The sequence below is a fragment of the Schistocerca piceifrons genome, chromosome X, assembly GCF_021461385.2.
Source record: "Schistocerca piceifrons isolate TAMUIC-IGC-003096 chromosome X, iqSchPice1.1, whole genome shotgun sequence".
NCBI lineage: Eukaryota > Metazoa > Arthropoda > Insecta > Orthoptera > Acrididae > Schistocerca > Schistocerca piceifrons.
Genome location: NC_060149.1, coordinates 339,011,915 through 339,036,843, shown reverse-complemented (window position 1 = coordinate 339,036,843; position 24,929 = coordinate 339,011,915). Strand labels below are relative to the sequence as shown.

Here is a 24,929-nt window from a genome sequence, read left to right as displayed (position 1 = left end):
TTCTACCAACTGTAGTCATCCACAGTGTGCCCAATTTGGGATCCCAGCAGGATCATGGAGAAGAGAAATCTGATGTGTCCCACAGACACACACACAAGAGAGCATAATGGTATTTTATGTTTGCTGTTAAAATGCTATGGTTTCAGTGGTTGCTTTTGCTATGAGAAGTGCTATGGTTTCAGTAGTTGCCTGGGCAACATATTGTGTACTGCGTTCAGGGGCTGCTAATGTGATGGAATATGTCAGTGGTCATACAAGCAATGGATTCTGCACAGTGTTTTCAGTGGTCGCTCATGTGACAGGCCTTGTTCAGTGACTGACTGGTTGCTGTGTACAGTGTTTACAGTGGTTGCCTATGTTACAAGCCTTGTTGAATGTGTAAGTGGTCACCCCTGCGATGGGTATTGCTTCGTGACAGCACTATGTCTGTGACTAGTTTCTTATACCAAACATGCAATCAATAAATGTTTGCTTTGTAAGCAATGGTGTCTTTCACATGCCAGAAGATGCCTCTTCTAATTCCTACATAAATTATCCCAAATGAATGTTCAGACACACTTAAATAATAATTAGTGTTTATATATAGTTCCTGAAGATGAAAGTCTGACAGTGCTATGAGGAAACAAGGCTACAAAGAATGTATTGTTGAAAGGAGTTGGAAAAGTAAGTTTCTGTAGTAATTCTGAAGTGTGTGGAGTGAGCATGTTCATACAGTCAGCCCAAATTATACATCCAAATATGACTATGAAAGATATAACACTGCAGATAAATCTGGAATTTGACTGCCATTTAATAAGTAATGAGAGGACTAAGATTTCCTTGTTACATTAGAATTACCTTCAGATCATGTGGTTACATAACTAAATGACCCGCAAGTTGTGGGAAAGAGATGAAATGACTAAGAAAGAATGGTTGGTAAACTGCAGGGGAAAATGAGACACTCCAGATATGTAACACATTTTTCATTTATAACATATGCAAGCATTACATCAAGTATATTAGCAATATTGACATTCTGTTGAAAATAATATAAATGCTGAAATATTAATGTGCTGTTCCAAAATATATAAATGTTGTAAAGACTGTTTTAAAACTATATATGGAACTGTTTTGATAATAGAGATTGTTGAGGAAAAATTTGGAACAGAACTGCCGCAGCAAACCAGTGTGTAGAAAATGCATTATCCCTATGATCTCTTAATAGAGGTACAAATGAATAGTAATTTATGAAAGGAGCCTAAGGACCATGGCTTTTAGAAACAGATGTTTTGTTCAAAAGAACATATTGTAATATGAATACTGTAAGCCAATGCATTAACTTTCAGAGGAAATATTGTAACCATTGTAGGTAAATGTGGACTCTGTATTCCCTTTCAGAAAAGAGTATTTGAATGTGATTATTGTACTATTGTCACTATGTTAGCCATGTAAAAGATAAGAAAGGAAAACAAAAGTCCAAAAGAAGAACTCAAGAAATTCTCATCACTCTGAAGAGTAACATCAACCCTGAAAGGTGGAGGGGGGGGGGGGGGGGGAGGTGTCATGTCCATAGCTAAGAGACAAGTTCTGTAAATGGTATTGAAAGAAAAGCAGTGCAATGTAGGAGGACTAAGAAATTAAGTTATTCGACAGGTTTACGAGGCAAGTCCTCAGATAATAAAGATTAACTACAGTGGCAGAATTAATGAAGTAAACACATTAGACAGTAAAGAATAAATAAGGTGATAAAATTACTGAAGCAAGGTACATTGAAAAAAAGGAAAAAAAACGCTACATTTAGAATGAAAAATTTTAGTATTTTAGCTGCTCAGAATAATTGACCTTCACAAATCACATTCTGGAAAATGACCACAAAAATGGGTTTCAGAAAATACCTGTTTTAATGCAGAGTGAATACTTTCTGGGATAGTTCCATGAAGGAGACTATAACAACATATATGAAACACTCTGCATATATATATATATATATATATATATATATATATATATATATATATGAATATAATAGAGGGAAACATTCCACGTGGGAAAAATATATCTAAAAAGAAAGATGATGAAACTTACCAAACAAAAGCGCTGGCAGGTCGATAGAAACACAAACAAACACAAACATACACACAAAATTCTAGCTTTCGCAACCAATGGTTGCCTCGTCAGGAAAGAGGGAAGGAGAAGGAAAGACAAAAGGATATGGGTTTTAAGGGAGAGGGTAAGGAGTCATTCCAATCCCGGGAGCGGAAAGACTTACCTTAGGGGGAAAAAAGGACAGGTATACACTCGCACACACACACATATCCATCCACACATACACAGACACAAGCAGACATTTCCGCTTGTGTCTGTGTATGTGTGGATGGATATGTGTGTGTGTGCGAGTGTATACCTGTCCTTTTTTCCCCCTAAGGTAAGTCTTTCCGCTCCCGGGATTGGAATGACTCCTTACCCTCTCCCTTAAAACCCATATCCTTTTGTCTTTCCTTCTCCTTCCCTCTTTCCTGACGAGGCAACCATTGGTTGCGAAAGCTAGAATTTTGTGTGTATGTTTGTGTTTGTTTGTGTTTCTATCGACCTGCCAGCGCTTTTGTTTGGTAAGTTTCATCATCTTTCTTTTTAGTATATATATATATATATATATATATATATATATATATATATATATATATATATATATATGGCACAAGTTATGGCAGAGTTTATAATCATGGGCAGATCTGACAGAAGTATTAGCAAATAAGCGAATACCATCATAAACAGCAGGTGGGCTCTACTTAAGAACAACTGATGCCACTATAAAGTAGTCAGTTATTTGAAACAATAAAGGTGTAAATCTCACACATGATTTGCATGACATGACAAAGATTGAAATATGAGAATATTTTATAAATTCACGTCACATTTGTAATGGTACTCATGCTTATGTTATTAAATAATATTAGGAAAGTAAATGAAGATCCACCCAAACAGCCACACATATTAACATGCCACTTTTTCAGGCTTTGTGTAAGCACACCAGCCCTGGATCGAATTTGCGCAGCAGATTAAGGATGAAGGCATATACTGGGCAGCCTGGATCAGGATTTTAGATAGTTTCCAATGTGCAGCTAGGTGAATACTGGCTTCATAGCCATGCCCCTCCTAAGTTACATGATTTACAAAATTTTGGAAAACATTCCCATACTTTCATGTGGGGTAATACTAGACGCAGACAATTGTGATATACACTTTCTGACCCAGGCAGGGGGTGGCAATAGGAAGGGAACCAGGCCACTCTATACCACTAACATGCCAAATAACAGACCAGCCCTGAGTAGATACGGGATAAAGACCAAAGAGAACGAAGAAGAAGGAGGAGGAGGAGGAGGAGGAGGAGGAGGAGGAGGAGAAAGAGAATAATTGTACAGGAAGAAAAGCAGCAAGGCATATTCCAGGGTAAAGGTGGGGGGGGGGGGGGGGGGTCATGTTCACTTGGTCTATTACAGGAAGCAAGAGGGCAGTTTTTAAAATTTAACTTGTCTTGAATGTCCCATTTGTATGGCTACTGATAATTCTAATGTATTATTTCAGAGCAGAAGACTAAATTACCAGACTGAAATACACATAGAAATTACCAGACTGAAATATACATTGTATAACATGTAACATATAACTTACCAATGATATCTAGACCTCTTCTCTCTACTTCCTCCACACATCGCCGGATGATTATGGGAACTGATGAACTTGCTTGTGTGGCAATTGTCACGCTTGTAGCTACACCACCAGGCACACCACCTGTTAGATTTTCTCGGTTAACAACTGTCTCCAGATCTGCTCCAAACAGAGCTCCTGAAGTTGCTCCAGACAGAACTTTGCCCCCAGGACGGCCGAGTAAGTGCAGGCCAACAGGGCCACGCCGTTTAAAAGTCTGGTGAGGATCAGTATGCCTCAAGCGTAAGTACAGTGTACCACGAGGTTCTATTTTTAAGGCAAGCTGGTGGATTGGAGATTCTCGTAGGAGTGTTGCCAAGTGAACAGAGCCCTGAAATAAATGAAAATTTTCTGGGTAACATTCACTTACTTCTCTTCCTATTTTTGTTGCACTTAATCTTATCAGGTTCACAATCATCAATCTGATCACAAATTATTATTATTATTATTATTATTATTGCTTACCGTGAAGAACAGAAACATCAGTGGAACTGCCTTAAGAGATTAGTGACATATTTGTGTAAAGATAATGAGAGTTAAATATTCCTTCTTCACACCCCATCAGCCCAAAAACTTTTGAGGCAGAATTAATAAAAAATAAAGAAATGTTAAGATGGTGGTTTTAATGCTTCAGGTGTTCTACATAGTCTCCCCACAGTTGAGTACAAAGCACAGAACATTCATATGACCAAGTGCAACTGCCTGAAAAGTCATTCTTTTGGATGTTTCTCAACTCACATAGCACACTGACTTGAATGTTTGTTATGTCATCAAAGTATTGACACTTCATGTGAATTTCTGCATTTTGATATTTTGTGGTAGGTTCAGATTGATAACACCAAGCCTCATCACCTGTGATGATTTTTTTCTAGAAAATAATTGTTTGCATTTTGCATTTCAGCCATGTTGTGGCTGTCACCCATGCATCACTGATTTTTATTTGGGAGTCAATGTGTGTGGATTAACTTTGCACATACTCCAAAACATTCTGGAGAATGATTTAGAGATGTTACTCCATTGCAATTTGTGGCACAACAGCACTGACTCACTGTGGTCACACATCAACTACTTAACACTGCCTACTCACAGATGACTGATCAATAGTACATCTTTTATGAAACTGAGAATGTTGGGCACCAGTTGTCAAATGTGTGATATATTTAACACACCATGTTTGGGGCTATGTTATCCCATTATCAAGAGCTTAAACAATTTGTGCCATTAGGCAGCATCAAATGTAAAAATCCAGCAGCAAATATGCATTGTCAAACATAAAACTCTTCGGTGAACATCTCACATTGGCACATCACACTCTCAAAAGGGCCAGTTGTGCCTAATGACGTAGACTCTTCAGGCACTTGATAAGGGGATAATGTAGTACTATAACATGTTGTGGTAAATATATCACACATTTGACAACTGGTGAGTGATATTCTCAGGACTGATTCATGAGACAGTTGTATCATTGCCTCACAAAAGGTAACCTGTTGTTCACAGTTGATTGTTCAAGCTGCCATCATAATTACTATGCTGACATTGCTTACAAACCAGGAAGAAAATCAGCCTCAGAATTTTTTGGATGGATGGTGCATATTTTAACATTTATGGAAATTGGTGCAACCATAAATAATAACGGAAAGCAGTCACAACTTGAGGATGTGTAGAACAGCTCACCAGCAATAAGTGATTTAGATTTCAGAGAGGTAATGTACAGAACTATCACTTTTGTGATCAGAGATTCAATTCTTACACCAAACTCAATAAAAGAAGAGTTATTTAACAAAGTTCAATGTGAAATCATGCACTAATATGCCTTGTCAATTTCAAAGGCCACAGTACCAACAAGTAGTGAGTTCAAATGACCGAGAACGACTGGTCTCTGGGAAATGTGTCTGTCACACAGTGAAATTTTGACATGTACCAAGCATTCAAATGTGGAGCTAGAGTAGAGAAAAGACCACATTCTGCAGTGAGGAGCAACATCTGGTGACCACCTTTTATTCATGGCTATGATGGACCATACATGTACATCTAAAGTGTTACCTGAACCTTTCATGCAATGAAGGTTGTGTACATATTACAAGCTTACACAATGCTAATTATCCAGCCTGCAATGTTGAGTGGGTTAATAGAAAAACGACAAGGTTGATGATGCCATTAAATTCAACATGTGAATTAGACTCCATAACAATGATCACTACAGCATGGTAGTTTTAGAATTCATTGTACTGCCCCTCCTTCAGGCAATTTCATGTGTCATGTTTCAGCAGGACAATGGCAAGTCATATATGACATTCTTCAAAGAATGAAAGTTAATATCACTGCCCTGACCAATGCAAACACCTGTAATGTCACCCATAGGACATGGCTGAGATATTGTTGATCAGCAGTATGTTTGTGACAGGCCTCTAACAACTGTAGACATTATTTCAAACACATATTATTTAAAACACATGCCACAAGACTCCCAAGGCTTGTATGGGGGGTTTTGCAAAGTAATGGGTTCTCAGAATTGGAGGTCATGAATACTTCTGTAATCTTACTCATTTGTGTATTGTAACGTAGCACAACTAAGACAGAGCATTCACTTCAGTCATAAGTATTCATTTAGGTTTCTAAATTTTTACAAACATTGTAGTATGTTATATACTCATCATGTAATACTGTATATTATAAACAATTGGACGGATTACTTTTTGCATAAGAATAGAAATATACACAAAATGTTTGCATGCCATAGGAATTGTAGATGGAAGTGAAACTCCTCTCACCCTCTCTCTCCCCTTCTCCCTCCCTCCCCGTTCCCCCCTCTGTCTCTATCACACACACTCACTAACACACACACACACACACACACACACACACACACACACACACACAGTGTCTTAAGCTCAATTCCAGAAGGGCATTTCCCCTAAAAATACCATTTATTAATTCACACACCCCACAATAATATGATAAAATATTACCAACCGTTTTTGTATTATATCTGATTAAAGACATTTGAGTGCACAGATCCCAAAAAGAAACAGGAAAGACATCAGCAATCAGTCACAGTTCAATCAATATTTTATTGCAAATCTAGATTTCAGTTACAGTATAGCTATCAATAGTGCATATGAAGTGAGTCATGTAGCCTCAATAGGCTTGTAAATGCACATGTTACTACACATTAGCATGTGCATAACTTAATTCAAAATGTGTAATAACTTGTGCATTTGTTACTCACTTCATATGCACTCATGAAATCTAGGTTTGCAATAGAGTACAGATCGAATTATGACTGATTGCTGACTTACTTCCTGTTTGAATTACATCACAGGTGGTATGCCCAATGGCTCCAGTGGAATCCAACTTGACCCCAATGTTGTTTTGCTGGAACTAAAACTCTGATGACACTGAAGGAACAGTTCATAAGTCATTTACTTCATGATTAGCTGATAGACAGCAGGGACTCATGTAAGACAGCTTTATCACTACAATTAAGGATTTGATCTCTGACTGGGAATTGGCAGACCATAGGATTTGATGCTGGGCCCACTAATGTTCTTATCCTATACAAATGTCCTCTCATATTATATTGATAAAGCATAAATAATTTGCTTTGATGATGAAGATGATGCAACTTTTGTAATCAAGTTCACAAGAGATTTGCACCAACACAAGGAGAAAGTACATGAAATTTGTTTTCTGTAAATTGACTAGGAGAAAATAATTCATACAGTTCTGTACAAGGCAGGAAGAAATTTCAACAGTAATAGTTAAACATGGGAGAACAGAAATATGTAACACTTAAGAGTCAAAATTTTTTGGATTTGCATACACTGATAATTTATTACACACTTTAGTTAAGGGACATTTGCTCTGCTTATGATTACTGATTTTGGAAATTAAAATACAATACATTAATATGTATTTCATTGTCAATTAAATGGAAGAGATAATAATATTCTGGGGCAGTTGTACATTTAGGCATAAGGTGCTCATTGCCTAAAAAGTGCACTAAGTATAATGAGCCTTTTTTTATTTATTTATTTGCAGCATGCTCCAGTACAATATTTGTAATACTACATGTATGTCTTGTGTGTATGCATTCGTGTGTGTGCAGTGTAGTGTAATGTTTGTGTAATACAATGATGATGACGAGAGAAGGGAGAGTGTGAAACCTTGTGAACAGCACCAAGGGAACCGTCAAGGTTGACTGCCCCATCCAAAAGACATATCACCATCAACATGCCATCACTTCATAAGACACTGCAGAGAGGTTTGGTATTTAAACCAGGATATTGGCGCAAGGCCTGTTGATCAGGAGCTTTATGCCACCACGTCTCTTCCCCTTGCCAGAAAAATACTGGCAGTGAAAATTTTTACTACCTGGATTCAAACCAGCTTACCCCTGGCTGAGTGCCACCACAGAAATATGTGTTAGTGACCTTGGCCACAGAGATGGGCTCAAAATAAGTACTGTTTATTTTGAAACTTCGTGTGAGCAACTAGGCATGCTGACAACAGCTTCACACTAATTTACTCTCATGTTAAACTTGTTATTAACAACCATTTAAATTTTCAAACAACAAAAAACAGAAAGATCAAAATGCATCAACAGAAACAACTGATAGTGGATTAAATGTAATAAAGGAACCATCACACACAGCACCACAAAAAGACTGTGAAATACATCAAAGTGTGGCTTTGATAGGTCGTATTGACCGTGATTAACACCATCTTTGGACCCTGATGGCTCTGCCAAGCCTCCATGTTAGTTTTTAGTTCTGTTCTGTACTGCAAGCTGTGTACACGTGTATGACTTACTGCGAAATATATCTCTATGTGGAATTTAATGGGGATAGTTATTGCATTCAACCGATAATCGTATCCCATTCCTATAATGGTGACCCCGAAGTTTCTACATCTTCCGCGACTTCCGTGCCGGGTGTTGTAAATCAACAGGTTATGTGCACGACGCCATGGCTACCTCACCCAATGCTTTGTTCGACGATTTGGAAGCACAACAATGATCGCTGGACATCTTCATTCCTTCGCCAATGACTGATGCTACATTAATTCACAGTGATTCGCGATCTCCAGCCACATTAACTTCAAACTTTGTCACTCTACAATGGTTGAGTGCTATGTCACTAACACAAACAATGGACTCGGTTTTCGTGTTGCTGGACTGTGCTCGCCAACATGTAAAGTGTGAAGAGAATAATAATCAGAACTGTGTACCTACTGATCAATTGCATAATGCTCAAAGTGATCTACATTCACACACATACTTTGACTCTCAACAGACCGCAACAACAGCTACTGTCATGCCATGTGCAGCACTACCATTATTGCAAAATGCACCCAGCCACTATCAACCATGAGCAGTTACGGTTTTGCCTCATTGGCAAACTAATCAAGAACATTTTAGTGCGCACAATTCTCCATGCTCACTTAAGAAGAACTTAAACTTTGGTCATATGAGTTCCCCCCCCCCCCCCCCCCTTCCTCCCACATTCGCAGGGGGCCCTGGTTTTGGTCGCTCAGCTGCTTGCTGCTCCCACAGCACCACCTGTGTCTGCTGTGCTGACCTTCCGCGTTATGTCTGGGGTGGGTCAATTTAATTCAGTACCTGTAATCTCCGGCCCAGTTTACAGGACCCCTGCACGTATTGCACAACCACTCATTCCATGGTACCAACCGTGCCAGCCGCGTCGTGTTTTCGCGACACGTCAAGGACAACACAACCCACCGTTGCTACGGATGTGCTTGCCAGTAACACGCCTCCACATATTGTGCCGGTCTGCTGTATAGCCTCTCCTACCATGGACCAGCTGGATTTCCAAGGGACACCGAAGCCGCCTTCATCCCCTCCCCCTGGTCATCTGCCGAAGCTGCCTCCTTTATATGAGGACAACCATGTATCATGGTTAGCACTTGTTGAGCATCTTTTCGAGTTGCATCATATGTCTGATGACAATTCTAAATTCCTGTGTCCCATCACGCACATCCATGATCACTCAGACTTAATTTGTGATCTACTCCTCTCACCACCGCCTCCACCGAAGTAGGAGTTCATGAAGAAAACGATCATGGACCGACTCGCCTGCTCAACACAAGAATTAATTATCAAGATCTTGTACGAGAAACACCTGGGGGGCCAAACTCCATCACAACTCTGGCACCATGAGTGAGCATACAATGCAGGATGTCACTCTGTGGGTGGTATGGTCCGCCAAATTGCCTACTGACCTACAGATTCACCTGCTACAGCACTCCTTTGAGTCAATAGGCTCTCATCTCCACATTGCAGACCAGCTGTATGCATTGCTACGACAACACCAACCAGCTCACCACTCACCACTGGTCAGCACAACTCCTCCTGTTTACCGGCCGTCTGCTGGCAGAGGCAGAGCTCGGTCCCCATCCACGCTTTCTACACCACCTGGCAGTATCCGCTCGCTCTCTCCACCGACCGAACATTCCAGAATCACCCATGCACCATATGTGCCAGTATAAACGCCAGAACAAATCGATGAGGACAGGCCTCAACCGATAATCATATCCTGTTCCCATAAAAGCATACAACCAACAATTTCAAAAGTTCAACAAGCAGAAAGGAAACCAACGTCGACTTGGAAGAGAGCACAAGCAGTTCCCCACTATTTAGCAAAAGATTTTTTATTCCACAGCCAACAAAATAGAAGAAGGGCAAGATAAATAGTAATGAATACAGCATCGTCACATATCAAGCTACAACTACAACATATATTCATGAACCCAGGACTCATAAAGAGAACAAAAACATTAAAATCTTGTATCAAAATACTCAGTACTTAGGCAACAAAAACCTTGAAGTGGAAGTGGGCCTGAGTGAAACACAACCAGATATATAATGCATCAGTATGCATGCACTAAATGAAGCAGAACTTAGCAGCCTAATAATAAGAGACTATGATTTGATTAATTATTTCTGTAGATCAAAACAAAGGCGAAGGTGTTGGTAAATACAAGAAGAAAATTGGAAGTCTACAAGAAACTAAATACTGTAAATATGTAAACCTTCCAGCTTGCATTGAAAAAGATTTTGAAATTACTGGTGTAATAAGTGAAGAGCTCACAAATATCTGTGTATACATGTCTCCAAGTGGTAATATTACAACATTTCCATAAAAAAAAAAAAAAAAAAAAAAAAAAAAAAAAAAATATTAATGAAGATTAAAATGAAAAATGTTGTAATATGTGGAGACTGTAACATAGATATAGGTAAAGAATCAAAACCAAAACAAAAACTGAAAGAGACATTATTACAGTGTGACCTGAAAACGATAATAGATGTACCTACAAGAGTAATTGATCATAGTCAGACCATCATTGGCAACATAATCACAAATACTGAAAATAGTAAATGTGAAGCAAAAGTTCTACAGACACCAATCTCTGACCATCATGTGTTAATAATTCACATCCACATAAATAGGAGCTCAAAAACAGAAGAAATGCAAGATAAGAAAGAAGTCAAGATTATCAATGTACAAAACATAAACATTTTCAAAACAACACTGAGGAAAAAAGAATGGACCAAATCAATGCAAGCACAAGGTACAAATGAGAAGTATGATGCATTTCTTAACACACTAATGCATCACTTTCATGGTCTTCCACGAAGCAGCCTATCAGAAAAAGCAGGATCACAGTAAGAAATGGATTACAAAAGAAATAATTGAATTCAGGACTAGAGCGGCAGAACTCAGACAAGCATGGAATATGGAGAAATATAAACAATATCAGAAGAAGTATAGGCAATTAATAAGAGAAGCAACAGCCATTCAGTAAACAGAGTCATAGCAAATTCAAATCAAAAAAGTAAAACAACATGGGATATAATCAACAGTGAAAGAGATAGCCAAAAAAGTGAAAAAAATAGCAATTTTATTAAGTCGATGAGAATGGATGACAACATAGTTATAGATGGAAAAAATTGCTAATATACTAAACAGCAACTTTATAGATGCCGTACAAAATTTAAAAGGGGAGACAAATCATCAATGGTCGAAGCAGGCTACAAACTTGGCCAACCATCCCACTCAGTGTTCCTGGATCCAGTCACAAAAACAGAACTCATAAAAATAATCCAGAAATTAAAACCCAAAAAGTCTGCAGGAGATGATGAACTATCAAATTATTTAATAAAACATGTGAATGAAAAAATAAGCAAATCTCTTTTGGATATTGCAAATTACTGATTTAGAGGAGCATTCCCAGAAAAATTAAAAGAAAGCAAAGTAGTACCAATATTTAAGAAAGGAGACAAAAATGATCCAAATAACTACAGACCAGTGTCTTTAACCTCTGGTTTCTCAAAAATACTAGAGATACTCATGCATAGCAGATTGACCACATTCCTGGAGAAACACAGTATTCTGATTCCAGCACAACATGGTTTCCAAAAAGAGAAATCTACTGAAACTGCCATATCAAGCCTAACAGAATCCATTATAGATGCGTTAGACAAAAGAAACTCTGTATCTGCTATGTTTCTGGATTTGTCTAAAGTGTGTGACACAATCACCCATACTACACTTATTGAAAAAAAAAAAATTGAAAGCTATGGTATTTGTGGACATGCAGCTAAGGGGTAAAATCATACATCAGCAACAGAAAGCAGTATGTGGAAACAGAAACTGGATGCAGATCTGAAATCAGAAATATTAAGTATGGAGTGCCTCAATGTTCTGTACTTGGTCCACTTCTGTTCAACCTATTTGTATACAATATTGATGTCAGTGAGAAATATAAAAAAATATTATATGCAGATGACTAATGAATGTAGGAAAAAAAATGAAAGCACTGGAAAGAAGTGTGTTTATGTTGATAAATAACACAGCACAGTGGCTTATACAAAAGACTTAATTTGAAATATAAAAAAGACAATGTTCATTATGTTCACAAATAGAGAAAAGGAAGAACACATAGATATATTCATAGCTGAAACAAGACTGGAAGAAGTTACCACTATTAAATTTTTGTGGATTACAGTTGACAATAAACTCCAGTGAAGTCAACATATAGACCATGTTTGCTGTAAATTAAGCACTGCAATATTTGTTATAAAACAGCTTGTACTTCAGGCCAATAAGGAGCTTCCACGTACAGTGTACCATACTCTATTTGAGCCATGCCTATAATATGGAATTACTGTTTGGGGATTGGGAAAACTCCAGCAGCAACACTACAAAAAGAATATTTACAATGGGGAAAAAAACTATTAGGACCATCTCGCACAATAAAAAAAAGAGACTCATGCAGAACTGTTTGCCATAGTCTAAAAATACTGACATTTCCGTATCTATACTTTTACAAAACAATAATATCACTAATAAAAGGAAATGCAGTACTAGAAAGAAATGCCGATGTTCATACATATGAAACAAAAAATAAAGGCCAGCTGAGAAGTATACAACACTAATTGAGAGTTGCTGAAAAAGGTCCTCCCAACTTGGGTGTCACACTTATAAAATGCCTTTCAAAGAGTTTGCAGGACAATATGAGCAAAAAGACATTTCAAAAACTTGTAAAGAATTATTTAATGGAAAAAGAATTTTATAATATAGAAGAGTATATGTATCAATGAATGAAAATGCTACTATTATGGTTATAGAAGTACTGTAACTAACTGAACATATTATGATATGTAAATAACATAAGAACTGAGAGAAAAATGAAAATATGAGTATAATGTAGTATGTAAATTTTTCAGGAGCTAAAAAATGAGTGAAAAATGTATGCAACGTTATTATAAGTATTGCCACTTTGATGTATTAAATTGTAATAAATAGGTGAAATATTGTAAGAAAATAGGTTTAAGTTGACTTGTCCTATATTACAAGTACTCACTTTGTACAAAATTCAATCAAATGGGACCAAATCAAAATCAATCAATGACTAGTAAAATAATGGTAATAATACATTGAGACATTGAAAATCATTTGAAATGAGATCTGAATGTATCTAATGACAATATGAATAACAGTAGGGTAGAATGTTGAATGTAGAGATAATGTACCAAGAAACACAAAATTTTTTTTTTAACAGGTTATCAGCCAAGTGGTGTCATCTTGTAGTCGCAACATTTCAATGGATTGCGTATCCATCATCTTCAGGCGAAGTGTCAGGATGCTGTCTGTCACGCACCTTTGTAGCTGCAGTAGTACAGCCGTCGTAGTCCAACATTTTGCCTGAAGATGATGGATATGCAATCCATTGAAATGTTGCAACGAGAAGGCGATGCCACTCAGCTGATAACTCATGAAGATTTCATAGCTGAAATACGCTGAGAAAGCCTGCAATCGCATAAAACGTTTTTTGTTTGATACTTCAGTCAGTTCACTGAGTTTAGAATCACATGAAGAAATATTGATCACCATATGCAGTTTCCACCATTTTCTACAGTTTTTTTGTAGTTGTTAGACATAAGATAGTGTTTTCACAGCATTTGTAAATACTTCACATTTACACTTTTAAGTGTTGTATAATACACTCCTGGAAATTGAAATAAGAACACCATGAATTCATTTTCCCAGGAAGGGGAAACTTTATTGACACATTCCTGGGGTCAGATACATCACATGATCACACTGGCAGAACCACAGGCACATAGACACAGGCAACAGAGCATGCACAATGTCGGCACTAGTACAGTGTATATCCACCTTTCGCAGCAATGCAGGCTGCTATTCTCCCATGGAGACGATCGTAGAGATGCTAGATGTAGTCCTGTGGAATGGCTTGCCATTCCATTTCCACCTGGCGCCTCAGTTGGACCAGCGTTCGTGTTGGACGTGCAGACCGCGTGAGACGACGCTTCATCCAGTCCCAAACATGCTCAATGGGGGACAGATCCGGAGATCTTGCTGGCCAGGGTAGTTGACTTACACCTTCTAGAGCACGTTGGGTGGCACGGGATACATGCGGACGTGCATTGTCCTGTTGGAACAGCAAGTTCCCTTGCCGGTCTAGGAATGGTAGAACGATGGGTTCGATGACGGTTTGGATGTACCGTGCACTATTCAGTGTCCCCTCGACGATCACCAGTGGTGTATGGCCAGTGTAGGAGATCGCTCCCCACACCATGATGCCGGGTGTTGGCCCTGTGTGCCTCGGTCGTATGCAGTCCTGATTGTGGCGCTCACCTGCACGGCGCCAAACACGCATACGACCATCATTGGCACCAAGGCAGAAGCGACTCTCATCGCTGAAGACGACACGTCTCCATTCGTCCCTCCATTCACGCCTGTCGCGACACCACTAGAGGCGGGCTGCACGATGTTGGGGCGTGAGCGGAAGACGGCCTAACGGTGTGCGGAACCATAGCCCAGCTTCATGGAGACGGTTGCGAATGGTCCTCGCCGATACCCCAGGAGCAACAGTGTCCCTAATTTGCTGGGAAGTGGCGGTGCGGTCCCCTACGGCACTGCGTAGGATCCTACGGTCTTGGCGTGCATCCGTGCGTCGCTGCGGTCCGGTCCCAGGTCGACGGGCACGTGCACCTTCCGCCGACCACTGGCGACAACATCGATGTACTGTGGAGACCTCACGCCCCACGTGTTGAGCAATTCGGCGGTACGTCCACCCGGCCTCCCGCATGCCCACTATACACCCTCGCTCAAAGTCCGTCAACTGCACATACGGTTCACGTCCATGCTGTCATGGCATGCTACCAGTGTTAAAGACTGCGATGGAGCTCCGTATGCCACGGCAAACTGGCTGACACTGACGGCGGCGGTGCACAAATGCTGCGCAGCTAGCGCCATTCGACGGCCAACACCACAGTTCCTGGTGTGTCCGCTGTGCCGTGCGTGTGATCATTGCTTGTACAGCCCTCTCGCAGTGTCCGGAGCAAGTATGGTGGGTCTGACACACCGGTGTCAATGTGTTCTTTTTTCCATTTCCAGGAGTGTATATTAAAGCAGTTTGGAATATATTGTTAATTCTTCAGGAACATAATTTTATGGTGAATAAAATGCTATATAGAGGGTGTTTATATTTAAAATGTCATTATTTCAGGTAGTGTAGACAGAAAACTTTTACTACATGCATAGCAAACATTATAGGGATGATGTTCAAACTGTGTGCTGCAGGATTTGCATTGTTAGTAGTGTTAGTGTCATGACTTTGCATTAGGTGCTGATGCCAGTACAGTGATGTAGGACTTAAACACAAGCATCAGTGTTGCAGACAGTCAACACGGGTCTAGACAAGGTGAGCAGGGCTTTACACATGAAGCTGTTTTGTCAAAACAACAGTAATAGTACTACTGCTCTTCATGAGTATCAACGCATATGGAGAGGTTCTGTCTCTGCACCTGGGTTGAAGAACATGATATGGAAGTTTGTATTAACTGGTGACTTGGGAATTGCTCCTAGGAGATATCAATGGTCAATTGCACCACAAACTGTTGAAGAAGTTACTGTTGCCATGATTGGAGTGCTGGACGCAATGTGCCATCTTCATGCTGTGCAGGAGCTGTGGCATGACAGCTAAACAGTCCATAGTTGACTGTTCAAAAAGTGCTGCAAACAATTGTGAAATGTTAAGTATAGTGCAGTTCCAGGCTGAAATGGATGAAGATGATGAATACATTGAGCAGTGTTTGAACCCGGAATGCCAAGATGGTATGCCATTAACAAATGTTACCCTCTAATTTGGATATTAAAATATGTTTCTTTCAATTATTTATTTGTTATTTCTCTTAAAGGTGTCCTTAAAGTGCTTCCACAAAGTATCATTGTCCTACAATCACTGGTTTTTCATGGGTGCTATCTTAAATCGCAAAAGTTTAATTACAAACACCTTGTATTTTTAGAACTATTTATATAATATGTGGACAATTAAACCATACTTCAACAGTTGTCCACCAACTTGTACATTAAAACAAAATGAAATGAACTGCATTCCTCTAATTTTTGAATAATTTCACCTGCCTTGAAAATGTAAATTTCTATTAGTTTCCAATAGCTTCTATTTCAAAATGTGTTTACCTTGTAACTACTACTACTACTGTTGTTACTGCTGCTGTTGCTACTAATAACAACGTTGCTTAGCAGAATAAAAGTTCTAACAGGCAAGCTCGGAACAGAGAAAGTTAGCACTAGGCTGGTGTGCCAAAACCTACATCAACATGACAAACTGCTGATGCAACAGACCCAGGAACAGGGTAACTGAAATTCAAGCAATGCTGTGCCAGTTAACAACGTGCTGTTAGGCAACACTATTTAATTTCACTAACCAAGCGCCACTGCAAAGTCAAATGTAGACAGAAAGAATTGAGCTCAGTGACCCAGAATCACTGAAATTACCACAGTAAGGCATGGAGTGTTGCTGGGTCTGATAAACAGGGAAAAATATGTTTATACAACCAGAGACACTATGTCATAGACACAGAGGCTTTCAGAGCTCAAGAACACATTATGTCATGCTGCAAGTCTGTATGCATCACTAGAACGAGGGAGAATGACAGTTTGTTGCATTTCAGTGAAACCACAACATGCTGATCATTGATGGGCCAGCCTAATACCTGCTTGCTAACTTCAACACTGAGAGGAATGCAACCTGATGCATATTGCAGACGTGGTCTGCCACTGCTGCCTATTGGTACACTGCAGATGAGAGGACTAGTGAGCAGTCAGCCCCTCTCCACTACTGGATCATAATGGATGATCTGTGAGCTGCCATCTTCGCCCATTCCAGGCAAGGCACAACTGTGCTGCCCCCTGGTCAGTTCATGAACATCTGTTGCACTCTTGGAAAATCCCTGGTAGGTGACAGGGTGCTAATCTTCATGTTAACTGGCATCCCAGACCACAGTTGATAGCCATCACCTGAGCACATGATGCGCTTTCTTTGAGAGCACTGAAATGGTAGTCACACTAGGTCATCACAGTATGTCTTGGTGGGCTGTGCCTCCTTCACCCCCCTCCCCCCTACCATTGCCAGCACAGCATACAACCATGCCACTGACCCGCAGCAGTGATATCATGACTAGCTGATGAGACGTCAGCATCCTTTCGCCACACATGCACCTGTGCGCAGCTGCCGCATGCACCTCTGCAGACAGTTATAACTGCGCAAACTCTGCTTGACCAGAAAATGTTATTACAGATAACACTTTATCATTGTGCACTGCAACACTCACACTGACTCTTCGCTGAACCTCCTAATCACAACTTTACCCCAGTACTGGGTCGCTACAACGTATCAGAATTGGCTGTCATTTCAAGTCTTTGGAAGCAGAAAAGCTACGTCCAAGGCACTATCTAGCAGTACCAGTGTAAAATGTTGTGGCGAATGAACTTTTTCTTAATTGAAGACCTTTGGAGTGTATTTATCCAGTTGTTTTTAGTTGTTCCAATTTTCAGCATCATCAGTAGCAGCTGTAAAGTGTCATTTGTCACAACACACAAGCCCTTGGATTTGTCACAGTTTAAAGGCAATGTTACAGAAATTTTACACCAGTTTGGGTTCAGATTTGTAACCTTTCTCGGCATGAGCTGCCATGTACCAAGGCCATGCCATTTGTATGTAATACTTGTAGATGATTTGGGCATCTCATTGGGTTATGATTTTCCAGGAGGATTACTGTGTAATAGTTGCTTATGTGTTAGAGATACAGTTTATATTTTTATTTTTGTTGTTAAAAATGTCAGTAGTAAATTATGGAAAATACCTGACACGTTCTGCTACCACTGGTAAGACTATTGCTCCTTTGATGGAGCATGTACAGGTATTGTTTGGGTTAAATTCACAGCATCAGCAAGAAAAGTAGGAGTTACGTAGGCAGGTTGAAGTTTTACAAGCTGTAGTTCAGCACTTACAACCAGGGTCTGAGGAAGCCAAGACAGTAGGGTGTACACCCTCCCTTTCCTCTTTCGATCATTCAGCAGTTAAATTAATAACGCCTTTTTCTGACAAGTCAGCAGGGAACATAATGGCATTCATTGAAAATGCTAGGGCTACCACCACTATGAGTGGTTGGTCAGACATGATTACTCTCCATGTGACTATTTTACACTGAAGCACCAAAGAAACTGGTATAGGCATGTGTATTCAAATACAGAGATATGTAAACAGGCAGAATACGGCACTGCGGTTGGCAACGTCTATATAAGACAAAAACTTTCTGGTGCAGTTGTTAGTTCAGTTACTGCTGCTACAATGGGAGGTTATCAAGATTTAAGTGAGTTTGAATGTGGTGTTATAGTCAGCGCATGAGCAATGGGACACAGCATCTCAGAGGTAGCAATGAAGTGGGGATTTTCCTGTATGACCATTTCATGAGTATACCATAAATATCAGGAAAACAGTAAAACATCAAATCTCCAACATCACTGTGGCCTACAAAAATGGGACCAATGACAAATGAAGAGAATCATTCAACACGACAGAAGTGCAACCCTTCTACTAATTGCTGCAGTTTTTAGTGCTGGCGCATTAACAAGTGTCAGCATGCAAACTGTTCAACAAAACATCATCAATATGGGCTTTTGGAGCCGAAGGCCCAATCGTATACCCTTGATGACTGCACAACACAAAGCTATATGCCTTGTCTGGGCCTGCCAACACCGGCGTTGGATTGTTGATGAGTGGAAACATGTTGCATCTGAATACGTCTCATTTCAAATTGTATTAAGTGGATGGATGTGTACAGGTACAGAGACAACCTCATGAATCCATGAACCCTGCATTTTAGCAGGAGACAGTTCAAGTTGGTAGAGGCTCTGTAATTGTGTGGGGCGTGTGCAGTTGGAGTGATATGGCACCCCTGATATGTTGAGATATGACCCTGATAGGTGACACATATGTCAGCATCCTGTCTGATCACCTGCATTCATTCATGTCCATTGCACATTCCGATGGACTTCGGCAATTCCAGCAGGACAATGTGACACCCCACAAGTCCAGAACTGGTACAGATTGGCTCCAAGAACACTCTTCTAAGTTTAAACACTACCACTGTCCCCCAAACTCCCCAGACATGAACATTATTGAGCATATCTGGAATGCCTTGCAACGTGCTGTTTAGACGAGATCTCCACCTCGCAGGGGCCCTATACATTATTAGGCAGGTGTACCTATTTCTTTTGTTCTTCAGTGTACAATTAACAGGCAAAAGTACCAAAAAGTTCTCAGTAAAACAGAGACATTCCAGAAGTTAGCTGATGGATTATGACAACAACAGAACAGTACTATTTCCAGGAAAAATTGAGGACCTTGGCAAAGGAAATATAAGATGTCGGTAGAAACCTCTCTGGACAGGATCCAGAGGATCAATGCGCAGAAATACTAGCTGACACAAAATGTGGATGTAGATAGAGTCTGGCTGTGGGAAGCTGGAAGTAGAGCTTTTGGTGTTTTTCTGCATGCTAGTTCCACAAAAATGTCACACAGAGTAAGAATGGAAAATTCTGGGGATTTAGCTGAGTGTCTTGAGGTCATGGTGCAACTAGAAGCAGTTGATGTTGGGCCACTGTGTTTTTCTGTGGAGGTGTAATGTTATAGGTGCAGATGTGAAGGTCACATACAGAAGTAGTGTCAGTAACTTGAACGTTTATAAGGGTGGCCAAACTGGACACTTGAGCACAGGATTGTGGGAAGAATAGAAAGGGAAAGCAATTGCAACAGAAGCAGTCATTAAACACAAACAGGAGTGCTTTGACCATTGGAAAGCATTCTCAATAGGACATAAAATTGCACAAATAGATGCACAGATGGAATGTTGCTTGTCATGTTGCGTAAAAGGCAAAGAACATCATCAGTCTGGTCCTCAAACACAGGAGGAGAATGGATCCTCCACATTATAAATTGTGTGGAATGGGTGATAACTGTGATCACAGTACTCGTGACTCCGGAGGGTACCACACCAGATTTGATAATCTGTGCACAAAACACTCATAGTGCAGCAGCTGTATGGGTTGGCAGTACGAACCACACTGAGGTCCAACAGGGGCTGCAGCTGCCCACCCATGGGCATCACATGTGTGGATAGCAACTGGTTGATGTCCCATTAAATACCAGAGCATTGCGCTATGGTGGACTGTTCCCTTCAGTGTGCTGAGTGGTGTACAGTCTCCAGTTACTGCCAAGTCTACAAGCTGCAGTGTTCTTTCATCATCTCTGAGATTTAGGCTCCTTAGGCATTGTAGGTCAGCTCTGGACACTGTGAAGGCATCACTCAGAGGCACAGTGACAGAACTTTAATATCTTAGAGGACTTGCAATAATTTCAAATCTCTAACTGTGCTGGACATTTCACAAGAAGAAGCAACATTTAAGTTGAGTATTTCTTCATATTTAATAAATATCATTTTATTACTAATTGCTGGGAGTCTTTCTGATTGAAGATAACCTACACCATCCTTCTGGGTTCCCAACAATTACAGTTTAGAGTAATTGAGTGTGATGTTCCTCAGTTACACTAGCGAAATTAGGGACTTCTGGGAGTATATGGAAATGTTACCATATGTAGGTGAAGGGTACTCAGTAGTTCTTGGGCTAAATTTTCTTGACAGACATTATGCCAAAATTGATCTTTTGCAGTATACAGTAGAACTCAGTGGGAATTTTTTTTTTCATTGTGGGATACAACTGCAAGTGAGACAATGTTGCAAGGTGCACCCTTCAGGATGGAGTTGCCAACTAAACTGCAATTGCATGCACTAAAGATTGGCTCTCATGATAAAATACCAGCAGGTATGGGGAAGTTAGTATGAGTTTCTGTTGATACCAATTTGCCATGAGTGGCATTATATGTGGCAGAGCCACTAAAGGGAAATGAAGACTTAGATAGAATGCACTGCTTTGTGCATAGAAGTGTAGCATGCATAAGTAATATTAATGGTGAGTTTGTGATTCCTGTAAGCTTGGGTAGCATCAGTATGGACATGGTTAGTCTACTGAAGGGCCTAATAATTTTCACATTAAAGATAACAAATAAGGAAGATATTGATGGATCAGATGATCACCAGAGCCACAAGCAAAATGTTGATACAGCAGCATTTCAAGAAAAGGTGGGTCACTTGCAAGGCAGCAATTAGCAGGCAATGGAAGTTTAGTTACTATTGTTTGAGGATTTATTTAACACAAAGGGACCTGTTCCAACAATGCCAGTTGCCAAGCACTGTATACCTACACATAACAATGCACTGGTTTATAGGAAGCTGCACCACATAGTGAGGCATATTCAACCCATAATGGATAAGTTTATAGATCAGCAGTTAGCGGAAGGTATTATAGAGTACAGTGGTAGCCCATGTGGTGCAGATGTTGTCATCATGCCAAAAAAATTAACAGATGGTAGCAGGAAGTATTGCAGTTACCACTAACTAAATGCAAAGAATATGACAGATGTATATCCAGTTCCCAATAGTATGGAAACATTGGACAACCTAGAGCAGTGCCAGTATTTTACAATAATGGATGAGACATGTAAACCATCTCTTCTTTGATACTGGTTTGCTGGAAACCCATATATTTTCTGAAAGCCTATGTCACAAGTAGAAACACTGTGAAATATTAGGGGCAGAGAGAAAAGCATTTAGGAGCTATAGGACCCACAAAGTATCAGTTAAGTGTGTATAGATGGACATATTCCTATCATGATGTCTCTATTTCTTGTATGTTCCCATATGTTGCTGTCAAGTACTAACAGTACTTCTTACATTGCAGATGGATCATTGTGACTGCCTTGGTCTCCCAATTCAGAACAAGGAATCGGTCTCCAAACATCCAGGTATTGGAGATGATAAAACACATAACTACTCTCCTGTAAAATGATATGGAGATAGTGGAGGAGATCTGCATGTTAGGATTTGCTGGAGGCAATGGAGAAGGATGGGATGAGCAAATGGACTTCGGAGATGATGGTGTCCATAAGGAACAGCAATGCTCGTCACAACAGTCGCCTCCCTCTACTTCGAGTTCATTGGCATCTGAGTATGTGTCTTCACCCAAAAGACAAAAACATGGTGGTCCAACAGATACTCAGACAAAATGTCTGTTGCATACATCAGTAATGAATCAGTTCAAGAAAATTAAGAAAATGAACATTCTGTACAATTTGGAGAAAAAAATGAATACTCCATCTTCTTCTTCTTCTTCTTCTTCTTCTTCTTCTTCTTCTTCTTTCGCTTGTGCCTCTGTTCCACAATTTTTGCAGGGTCGGCATGTTTACGATCAGATTTGGCATGGTTAATTGAAGGGGTGGATGGATGCCCTTCCTGTCGCCACCTGACACCCCCCAGGATGGAATCAGTGTGCCCCAGCTGTTTGCGTCTAATGTAAATCATGAAATAGTGCAAACATTTTTCAAATGTCTGCGAGTCGTGCAACTGAGGTGGGACATGGGGACCAGCCTGGTATTCACCTATTGGGATGTGGAGAACCACCTAAAAACTACATCCAGACTGGTGTGTCTACCTGAGTCCAGGAAGCAGTGCATTGGCTCTCTCGGGTAACCTGGTGGGGCAAAAAAATGAATACTCCATCCTTCCAAAAAATCAGTCAGGCTGTCCTGCGGAAATTAAAAGAGAAGGAAACAGAAGGAGCAATTATTCATGACCAGATGTTGCAAATGTGGATAGTGGTGGATCTGCAAAATGCAACTGATTTTAAAGCTTTTGATTCCTGGGTATATTGCTTCAAGAAGCAGAATAACATTGTTGACAGAGCAATAACCCACACAGTCAGCAGGGTTGGCAGGATAAGGAGGAACATTTGTCACAGGCATGCAATGATTTTGTTGTGAAGATTCGCAACATCATCGTTACAGAGAACTTCCCACTGACACACGTCTTCAATGCTGATCAGAGCAGATTTGACAAAGAGTTACACAGTCATCAAATCCTGACAACCAGAGGAACAACAGTTGTTCACACTGTTGTTGGATCAGTCTCTGCAACACAGCACAGTTTAATGATTATGCCTGTGGTCTCAATGGAAGGCAAAATATTGCAGCCAATGTATGTGCTTGTATCTGAGCCATCTGGAAAATTCTGACTGTCAAAGCCAGTAGATCCTCGATATATAAGATCATATGCTGGAAAACCAGTGAGCACATCAAAAGCAGATCTCAAACTGTTCTATCATGACTTATTTTGGCCAGGTACACCTGATAACAGGAAGAAAATTCTGCTTTTAGTGGCTTGATAGTGTTCTAAAAAAAGATCACATGTAGTTTGCTTCTGAAGTAACTGATGGTAAAGTCCTGCAAAAAAGACTGGTACCACAAGGATGTACAGGAAGGATCTGGGCTCTGGATATTCCTTTTTCAGACACCACAAATCTTTTGTTCCTTACCTAATGGACATAATCATTATCAAGGCACAGTAGCACATTTGGCATCATGACAGTTTTCTGGCCTTGCAGTCCTTTTGCATGTATCAGTTCAGCACTCTTTGTTCCAAGAACTTTATTAAGTATGCTTTTTGTAATGGCAGATACTTGAATGAGGTATCTGGCATGTTGATTGCACCACTGGATTACTCCTTCAATTCACAGACAAATGGTGAGTGTGCAAAGTGTGAGACTACTGCTTTTCTAAAATGTGCTCATTATGAACTGTCCTTCTGCTTGTCTCACTGTTCATTTGCTGAATTGCACCTTGATTGTGTCTTGTAATAGTCACATTTTCAGCATCCCAGTGTATATTGTTTCTTTCCAATGAGTTGTTTCTTCCTTTATGTTGAGATCTCTAACTTCTTACCATATTATTAGTTGATATAAATACATGAAACATGCATTTTAGTGACTTTTGATGTCATGTTTCCAACACTTTAAAGATACTTTGTGGGTCCAATAGGTCCTAAATGCTTGTCCCTCTGCCCCTAAGATTCCACAGTTTTTCTACTAATGACATAAGCTTTCAGAAAATGTATGGGTTTCCAGCAAACTGGTATCAAATAAGAGACGGTTTACTTGTGAGAAGCAGGCAGCACCAGCTGGAGGTAGTTCGAGAGGATAGAGCAAAGACTGATTTGACAGAACAGCGGAGACATTAACAGTATAAACGGATGCCATTAGGGCTGAAAAGTGCACCTGCCATATTCCAAAGGTTGTTGGATGGTGTTCTACAATGGGTGAAAGCCAAAAACTTGCACATTATATTTCGAAAATATCATCATATTTTTGAAGGATATGCCTGAGTATGTGAAATGCATGGAAGACATATTTGGCAGGCTACAATCTACACATGATTATCAT

General features: G+C 40.0%; 1 protein-coding gene across 1 annotated transcript in view; it reads right to left on the bottom strand.

The window, feature by feature from the left end:
* LOC124722893 (rho GTPase-activating protein 100F) overlaps positions 1 to 24,929 on the bottom strand; it is an 800,721-nt gene that overhangs the window by 143,416 nt on the left and 632,376 nt on the right. The window contains exon 14 of the mRNA XM_047248035.1: positions 3,652 to 4,018. Coding sequence (XP_047103991.1) covers positions 3,652 to 4,018 — 367 coding nt within the window. The remainder of the gene's footprint in view (positions 1 to 3,651; positions 4,019 to 24,929) is intronic.